We start from the raw sequence: 9,844 nt of genomic DNA, 5'->3' as shown, positions 1-9,844 counted from the left end.
AACCAAAAAAAGTGTTCAATCAAAATATATTTGATTTATGATTCTTCAAATAGCCACCCGATGCCATGGCAGCTTTGCACACTCTTGCCATTCTCTCAATCAGCTTTACCTGGAATGCTTTTCCAATAGTCTTGAAGGAGTTCCCCCATGTGCTGAGCACTTGTTGGCTGCTTTTCCTTCACTCTGCGGTACGACTCATCCCAAATCATCTCAATTGGGTTGAGGGATTTGAGGCCATGTCAACTGATGCAGCACTCCATCACTGTCCTTCTAGGTAATATAGCCCTTACACAGCCTGGAGGTGTGTTGGGTCATTGTTCTGTTGAAAAACAAACGATAGCGGGACTAAGCCCAAACTACTGCCCCTGAACAAGGCAGTTAACCCACTGTTCCTAGGCTGTCATTGTAAATAAGAATTTGTTCTTAAATGACTTGCCTAGTTAACATTTTTTGTTTAATGAACTTATCCTCTGCAGCAGAGGTAACTCTGGGTCTTCTCTTCCTGTAGCAGTCCTCACGAGAGCCAGTTTCATCATAGCGCTTGATGGGTTTTGCGACTGCACTTGAAACTTTCAAAGTTCTTGAAATGTTCCGTATTGACTGACCTTATCTTTTAAGGCACACCTGTTAATTGAAATACATTCCAGGTAACTTCCTCATGAAGCTGGTTGAGAGAATGCCAAGAGTGTGCAAAGCTGTCAAGGCAAAGGGTGGCTATTTAAAACATGGGAATACAATTGAATTGTTATTCAAACAATCATCAAAATAGTTCAGGTGTTTCAAACCGTGACATTTTAATATTTTTGTTAAATGCACAGGTACTGTTAATATAAAAAATGTAAGTAAAAAGTGACAATGTTTTGGTAGATATAAGAACAGGCGGATAAAGTTAAACAATTTATGTCCCTGTATTAAATAGTGAACTCCAGATAAGTGCACTTATTAGTCAAAATGCAGGTGCCTTCTGGGTATCTGCATGCATTCATGGCACTTCCTCAGTTTAGTGGAACATCAGCTACAACATTACCAGGTACATTTTCTGCTGTTTCCTCTCTGGAAAACAAGAAGAAAACAAGTCAATAATTTAGTTAGTAATAGTATAAAGTAGGGCCGGCACGATACGAGTATTTAAATATTCTGTCTATGGCAAAAATTAAACCACAAAGCAGGCCAAACTCTTTGGTACTTTAAAAACCTTCTGTATGTAAAATAATGTCTGTTAAAGCTTGGAATATAAATTAATGTGACTGCATGACATAATGGTGTTTGTTTCTAACATTAGGGCTGTTTTCCTAAAGAAGTTAAATCAGCTTTGTCTTTTGTTTCATTGTCATAATACTGGTATCGTCCCAGCCCTAGTATAAAGTAATCTGTTTACTCAGTTATTACTATGATAGTCTGAAATATTGAATCCAAATGGATGACATACAGGGAGTTACTGGTAGATACTTGTAGATGTCCCGTTTCTTGCACAGGAACCTATGAGGTATTACACAAGTTAGGATCGCTATAGCAACTAAAACGGACTAAATTACAATAACATTGGATTCTTTACCCATCAACAGAATTTCACTCACTAGAAACATTTTGACAATGGATCTGCTTGCATAACAATGTTATAAGAGGGTGTATATTAAAACTTCAAATTAATAGAAATGTTTAAATAGAATGACTTACCTCATAGAATCCATGGAACTCTGAAAGTTCAGTGTAGAAATAGTCAGATTAATAGAGGCAAAACAAACTAGTTAACATGGTGAGGAAGGTATTAACGTAAATAAATTGAGACTGACCTTTCTTACGTTTAGCTGAAAGCACAACAAGAATAATCAGATTAGTTGGGGTAAAGACAACTCACCATGAGTTGCATGTTTATGTATTAGAATAGCAAGTTACATGACAATGAATCAAATCAAATTGTATTTGTCACATACACATGGTTAGCAGATGTTAAATGCGAATGTAGCGAAATGCTTGTGCTTCTAGTTCCGACAATGCAGTAATAACCAACAAGTAATCTAGCTAACAATTCCAAAACTACTACCTTATACACACAAGTGTAAAGGGATAAAGAATATGTACATAAATAAATATAAATGAGTGATGGTACAGAGCGGCATAGGCAAGATGCAGTAGATGGTATCGAGTACCGTATATATATATATAAGATGAGTATGTAAACAAAGTGGCATAGTTTAAAGTGGCTAGTGATACATGTATTACATAAAGATGCAGTAGATGATAGAGTACAGTATATACGTATACATGATAAATAATGTAGGGTATGTAAACATTATATTAAGTAGCATTGTTTAAAGTGGCTAGTGATATATTTTACATCAATTCCCATTAGCCTTACGGTTGTGGGCGGAGCAGTTGCCGTACCAGGCGGTGATACAGCCCGACAGGATGCTCTCGATTGTGCATCTGTAGAAGTTTGTGAGTGCTTTTGGTGACAAGCCAAATTTCTTCAGCCTCCTGAGGTTGAAGAGGCGCTGCTGCTCCTTCTTCACAACGCTGTCTGTGTGGGTGGACCAATTAAGTTTGTCCGTGATGTGTACGCCAAGGAACTTAAAACTACCCTCTCCACTACTGTCCCATCAATGTGGATAGGGGGGGTGTTCCCTCTGCTGTTTCCTGAAGTCCATAATCATCTCCTTAGTTTTGTTGACGTTGAGTGTGAGGTTATTTTCCTGACACCACACTCTGAGGGCCCTCACCTCCTCCCTGTAGGCCATCTCGTCGTTGTTGGTAATCAAGCCTACCACTGTTGTGTCGTCCGAAAACATGATGATTGAGTTGGAGAGTGCGTGGCCACGCAGTCGTGGGTGAACAGGGAGTACAGGAGAGGGCTCAGACCGCACCCTTGTTGGGCCCCAGTGTTGAGGATCAGTGGGGTGGAGATGTTGGTACCTACCCTCACCACCTGGGGGCGGCCCGTCAGGAAGTCCAGTACCCAGTTGCACAGGGCGGGGTCGAGACCCAGGGTCTCGAGCTTGATGACGAGCTTGGAGGGTACTATGGTGTTAAATGCTGAGCTGTAGTCGATGAACAGCATTCTCACATAGGTATTCCTCTTGTCCAGATGGGTTAGGGCAGTGTGCAGTGTGGTTGAGATTGCATCGTCTGTGGACCTATTTGGGCGGTAAGCAAATTGGAGTGGGTCTAGGGTGACAGGTAGGGTGGAGGTGATATGATCCTTGACTAGTCTCTCAAAGCACTTCATGATGACGGAGGTGAGTGCTACGGGGCGGTAGTCGTTTAGCTCAGTTACATTAGCTTTCTTGGGAACAGGAACAATGGTGGCCCTCTTGAAGCATGTGGGAACAGCAGACTGGGATAGGGATCGATTGAAAATGTCCGTAAACACACCAGCCAGCTGGTCTGCGCATGCTCTGAGGGCGCGGCTGGGGATGCCGTCTGGGCCTGCAGCCTTGCGAGGGTTAACACGTTTAAATGTTTTACTCACCTCGGCTGCAGTGAAGGAGAGTCCGCATGTTTTTGGTTGCGGGCCGTGTCAGTGGCACTGTATTGTCCTCAAAGCGGGCAAAAAAAGTTATTTAGTCTGCCTGGGAGCAAGGCATCCTGGTCCGTGACTGGGCTGGTTTTCTTTTTGTAATCCGTGATTGACTGTAGACCCTGCCACATACCTCTTGTGTCTGAGCCGTTGAATTGCAATTCTACTTTGTCTCTATACTGATGCTTAGCTTGTTTGATTGCCTTGCGGAGGGAATAGCTATACTGTTTGTATTCGGTCAAGTTTCCAGTCACCTTGCCCTGATTAAAAGCAGTGGTTCGCGCTTTCAGTTGCACACGAATGCTGCCATCAATCCACGGTTTCTGGTTTGGGAATGTTTTAATCGTTGCCATGGGAACGTCATCTTCAACGCATGTTCTAATGAACTCGCTCACCGAATCAGCATTTTCGTCAATGTTGTTGTCTGACGCAATACGAAACATATCCCAGTCCATGACATGGCATGCCTTTAAAGAAGTGACTCATTAAATAGAGAAATAAAGTTAAATAAACAAAGGACTAACCTCTTGCCAGGTAGACACCAAACAGTGCAGCAACTGTTAGGCCTAATAATAATATTGGAACTATTAGAGTGGTATGGATCCTTAGTGGCACTTTGTTACAAATAACATCTTGTCTAGAATTTCCATCTTCAGTCTTCACGCGTCCCATTGCTGCACAACTGCAGAGTAAGCAACACAAACACTTATTTAACTAGACAGGTCAACTACAGCATATTGTAACGTCAGGTTTTATATGGGTTAATGGTAAATCAATTTCAATTCAATCACTTTTTGACAGCATCCTTTTGGATTTAAACTAAACTTTCCGTACTGTTTGCCAATGGAAGAAGTGGTCACAAAGGAAGTCATTTTTAGGACCTGAATGACAAAACATTCAGGAGATAAAAGGTGCTCAATTTTTTTGTTGCCATTTTGCAAACCCCACCATACCATGAGACATCCATGTCTTCATCACTGGGAAAGATATCAACCTACGTGACATCAAAGAGGGCCAACCAACTTTCTGATAGAGAATGCAGTGATGAGTACTAATTACTACCACAAAGATGACCAGTTCGCCCAGTTAAATGTCAACTTAAAATGGTCATGTTTATTCCATCATCTATATTTCTATTTCCTATGGAGGATTGACAGTGTAATTTAAAACAGATATTCCCATTCAAATCAACATTCGCTGCTGTGTGGACCTCCATCCATCTTTGCGGTACCATTTGAAAGTTGACATTTCAATTGTATTCCTATTTCAGTACATGTATTATCCAAAACATTACTCACCCTGTATTCAAGAGCATGTTGTGTCTCAACCGATGGTGGGCACAACACAAAAACCTCATGACCTAAAATAAGATTTTTATTAGAAAACTTTATTTTTCTTCTTTCAAGAAATTATTGAATAGTTTGAAAACCATGTTTGTAAGCTTTTAAAATCTCAACAATTCATATTTTCCAGTGATGACATGGACGTCACCTTTTACTTCCTGAATGTTTTAGCATTCAGGTCCACAAAGTCACTTTCTGAGCAATTCAATGTGTGAATATGTATGGAAGGTTTCATTTAAATCAAAAGGGGTGCTGTCAAAAAGTGAATGAATTCAAAAATGTTTTTACCATTAAGCCAGCCTGCAATTATATTGTCACCCAAAATCTGGTTGCCAGAACTTAATTTATAGATTGCTATCAGAGCATTGATACTGCTTAGTGAAATATATCATCAATATCCCAATTATTTTAAAGAAAAAATCAATCCAAAGCAATTCAAGAAACTCTAGTACACAAACGATGACCTACTCAGTCCAAGCAGTGCAGTTCACACCATATTGTGAGTAAAAGCCATGCTGACACTCCTCACACATGGTATCTGTTGTCTTTGTACCTATATGGTGAGAATAAACAATGTTATCATGTTCAAAAGTTAACGATTGTGGTGCTGGAGAAGTCAAAATCACCTGAGGTATGACTTCACTTCAAAAAGAAACCAGAGGGGAAAAAAACACCATCTATCAGGAGCCCACGTTATGTTCAGTTATCAGAATTATAATGTCCTGTACGATATTTAGCCTCTACCTCATACTTACCAGGTGATTTAGTACTCTGTCCCGGTGAACAGTGTGTATGTCCTACTGCAAAGCTACACTCAGAGTTGGATGAGTAGCTTCTACAGTAGTATCCATCTAGAACGTGGCAGACTGTGTTACTTGTTGGTTTGCACTCTGTCTGAGTGAACAGGCCCTGTCCTGGAAAATATCAGATTCATTTCAGTCAGAGGACTACTTATGAGAAGGCCCCTCATACCCTTTTCACACTATTGTGGTGACCTGAAACATAAGACACTGACTCAGATATTTTCTATTTTACATTGTACTTTCCAGTTGGTGGAAGCAGAACCAAACCAGTGCCATACAACTCAGCTCAGCAGTGAAAAGGGTATGATGTGTACTGCTAAAAGGAAAGATGGAAAGGTTTAGAAGAAATGTAAATGTACCTGGGTCACAGGGACTGCAGGGAAAGCACTTGGTTAGACCATTGGCCTCGTTCATGAAGGTCCCTCTGATACAGGGTATACAAGATGTGCTGGACTCTATTGTACAATCTCTCCGGACCACCAATCCTAATCATAGAAAATACAACTTAACTTATTGAGACGTTACATATTTTTCTTTGTGTAGCCTAGTTTTGTTGTTTGGCTACTTGAAGAAAACTATGGCCTATCACTCACAGCCCAACTCTTCCAATGCATTATGGAAAAGTGTGCATCGAACATCGAGTATGGCAGTGAAATCATACTCAAATTTTGAAAATGTATCTGCTATAAAAAATATAAAAAAAACATGTTTTTACATGTTTCCCACTATTCGTTGATTTAAGTAGGGTATCCCCATATTTAATTGATCAGATGTCACTCTTTTCGGCTTTGACATCTGCATTTAAAGTATACTCAATTTTTTAAAATATCACATACTATAAAATGTTCCCTTTTCGCATACTCACCGACGGGTGACTTTTTTAGGACACAAGTATTGGTATTCGGACAGAACCAGTGTTCATGGAACACAGCTCTCTGCATTATTTAGGTTTTTTTGGGGGGGGGGCCCGGTGACATCCAAGGGGGTTGTTTTCTTAGGACCTGGTCTTCTTTCTTTTTCACTACATACTGGTATGGTTCTGGAGATAGTAAATATAAATGTGGAAAAGTGACCCTTTAATTGGGAAGATGCCGAATAGCGAAGCTTCTGCCGTTGTGTTTAAAATGTAGGCTAAGTAGTTTTTGTTCTCCTTAAAATTAACATGAGTATTTTACCGTGGTCTTTTTTTTTTTTTTTAAACCAAAGTGGATTTCTGTTCTCTCATTAAAATGTTTCTTGTTCTCTTGGCCTTTGTCAGCGCTTTTAAACTAAATACTAAACCAACTTTCGATTTCTGGATGTGGCTGCACCGGGGACTCTGAACCGGTGTGGCTGCACCGGGGACTCTGAACCGGTGTGGCTGCGTTATTGATGTCATGTTAAATCAGGCCTTTTGATTTTAACAGATTGTTTTAGTTCTGTAATCTAGGCTGTAATCTAGGCTACCTTTTGAATGATTTAAGTTATGGATCAAGCCATAGCGGTAATTCTGATCTCGTTCCCAAAGCTCAGTGCTTTAGTTTATTATGTTGCTGTCCAGCGGTTCTGAATTTGGGATGCACCTGACTGTCCACGTTTTTCTGTGCAATACCTTTTGATTTGAACATTTGAAAAGTTTTGATGTGTGTACTAGGCTATTTGATTTAATTAATATATATAACAGCACTTTGATTTCACTAATAAATATGTTGAAATGGAACCAAATTATCTGTTTCTGTCCTCTTTAAATAGGATAGATGGACTTTATTGGCTACGGTATAGGTTGAGTGTGATAGTCTGCCTATAACCAGCCTGAGTAGGCCTATAACTAATTATTTAGAGTTTAGAGAAATGAATGGAACTGAAACGCAGTCATGAGCCGCTACTGTATTGTGGCATACTTTTTACTAAACGGTACATGCTAAATAGTATGTGACGTTGAGTACATAGTATGCAGTTTAAGCATGTAGTACGCTAGTATGGATCTTCGGACAGAGCGGTGGGGTAGCCTAGTGGTTAGAGCGTTGGACTAGTTAACCGAAAGGTTTTAAGTTCATATCCCTGAGCTGACAAGGTACAAATCTGTTGTTCTGCCCCTGTACAGGCAGTTAACCCACTGTTCATAGGTCGTCATTGAAAATAAGAATTTGTTCTTAACTGACTTGCCTAGTTAAATAAATAAAAATATTTAAAAAAGCAAATGCCTCCCATTTACTGCATAAGTCCTCCTGAAATACTATGGTGTGTGAGATATTGTAGGCTACCTGTAGAAATGTGCCTTACCCTTGTTTACTGGTAACATGCAATTCAACAACACTGAAAAAGCTCATACATAAATTAACATTACCTTTACCACACATTGGGCAGCACTGCCCATCAAACTTTTTGTATTCGGCTGGACCACAATCGCTTCCAAATACATGCAGAAAATTAAAACCTGAAACAGACAAAAAAGATGCATAGGCTTTGTTCTCTCTTGACAACTCCTTAATTGCCATGCTCTTAGCAATGACATTGGAGTTGAAAATAATAAACAGACTGGAACTTGTAATTAAAACAAATGATAACACGAAGTTTTCCTCCCCCTAATAAGTGGAAACCTACAAGATGGTGGCCGGACGCCAACGACTGACTTAAGACAACACCCCTCTATCGACTTCGAGTCAGGCGAGTGTTTAAACATTTTATATATATATATATAAACCAAGCTGTGCAAACCTTGCCCACACCTGAAATGTAGAAGGTTATGCAATTAATTTCGGCTCCGAAATACTGTAACAAAATCAGATCCGTAGGCTAGACTAATCACAAAGTAAGTCTGAATATTTATCTAAATCCGTCAAAACGTTCATTTAACCATTGGGGATTTTAGGTCCATCGTCAGATTGAAACTTCTGAATGTGCGCATGACTTCCGCTGCTCCCCCAACCTTGTTTTAATTCTCATATTGTCAAGTTAATGTCGTAAAATAGATTGTTGTAGCTAACTATACATGCCGACTATTTTAAGGGATTGTGCTACCAAATATGAATTGATCTGTGGTGCAACTGTTAGGCAAGAAAGGATTAATTGTATACATTCTCCTATTGTGTTATTGTGTTAGTGTAACTCTGCTGTCTAGTGAACTTCTTAACTTGTTCAACTGGCCTACCTGGTTAAATAAAGGTGGGAAAAAACTCAGATGAAAGCATTTGCGTTTGTTTAAACATAACTATATTATATTACTGGTGTGGTCAGCTGCTAGCATCGTTAACTCAAGTTTGCTGATTCAATGTGATAGATGGACTATTTGATTTAGCAGGACGCCAATTTATATTACAATTTTGTCAAACCTAAATGTAGCTAAACCAGCTAACTTACCAATGAGGAAATACTGTGCAGACGACAGGTATATCATTTTCACTTGATAAAAACATCACAACATTGTGACGATACATTAATACTGCTACGAGCCAAATATTATGTCACATATGCTTTAAAAGCACTATTATTAGTTAATTATTTGTGCCTCTTGTTTTGCTAGTTTAGCAAGCAGGGTGCGTTGACATATGACGCCGGATATGACGTAATTGGCCCGGTTGAATTTATTTTGAACGGGGCCAAATTCTTCTGAAGTATAACTGAAAACCATTGCGTTTTGTCTATAATAGGTCTGAAATATTAGGAGGTACATTATACAAATAAACTTAACTGGCCCACTCACACCCTTGCAGTTCACATTTTGCAAAGAGACTGATCACTGATGGCTGGTAAAACAAGCACAAACCATGACCAATGCAAAATCTATATCAGGTGAATAATCTGCTAAACACTATATAATACAATATGTACAAAATATGCATCAAAAGCAAATTAACTATACAATCATGGAGGACTGTAAGAAAAGTAATGAATTGTGTATTATTAATTGGAGTCCTTTTGGGATGCATCAGGGTCACACACGGGACATAGCCTTCACTTTGCACCATTACCTTTGTGGGGAACGGGGATTATACAAATCCATGGTCGCACAACAAGTCCATTTTTTCCAAATCAGTGTCCAGACCATGTTATTCAAAGGTCATTTGCACAGCTTGTATCAACATAATCTACAGTACACCATGATCAGAAGCACTAGTTCCATGGGGATGTTATGGGATAATCTGTAGGTTTCCGCAGTTTAAGGATAATTGCTCCAAAAATGCAATTGTATCCTGCACCAT

At 39.4% G+C, this 9,844-nt stretch overlaps 1 protein-coding gene across 2 annotated transcripts; it reads right to left on the bottom strand.

The window, feature by feature from the left end:
• Nucleotides 1-769: 769 nt before the first annotated feature.
• On the bottom strand, nt 770-9,219 carry LOC124032349 (tumor necrosis factor receptor superfamily member 14-like). 2 transcript variants are annotated; one of them, XM_046344684.1, is made up of 10 exons: nt 9,003-9,219; nt 7,990-8,079; nt 6,023-6,148; nt 5,616-5,774; nt 5,329-5,413; nt 4,042-4,199; nt 1,794-1,808; nt 1,678-1,697; nt 1,430-1,479; nt 770-1,053 (listed from the first exon to the last, which is right to left on the bottom strand). In XM_046344684.1, the coding sequence occupies exons 1-10, from the start codon at nt 9,037-9,039 to the stop codon at nt 996-998; spliced, it is 798 nt and encodes a 265-aa protein (XP_046200640.1). In that variant the 5' UTR covers nt 9,040-9,219; the 3' UTR covers nt 770-995. The 2 variants fall into 2 exon arrangements, with proteins under 2 accessions (XP_046200640.1, XP_046200641.1); XM_046344685.1 differs by lacking the exon at nt 9,003-9,219 and adding an exon at nt 8,372-8,532.
• Between the last annotated feature and the right edge of the window lie 625 nt (nt 9,220-9,844).

This window comes from Oncorhynchus gorbuscha, linkage group LG03 (genome assembly GCF_021184085.1).
Source record: "Oncorhynchus gorbuscha isolate QuinsamMale2020 ecotype Even-year linkage group LG03, OgorEven_v1.0, whole genome shotgun sequence".
Lineage (NCBI taxonomy): Eukaryota > Metazoa > Chordata > Actinopteri > Salmoniformes > Salmonidae > Oncorhynchus > Oncorhynchus gorbuscha.
Note: the sequence above shows the minus strand (reverse complement) of the source record. Positions and strands in the feature narration are given on the sequence as shown.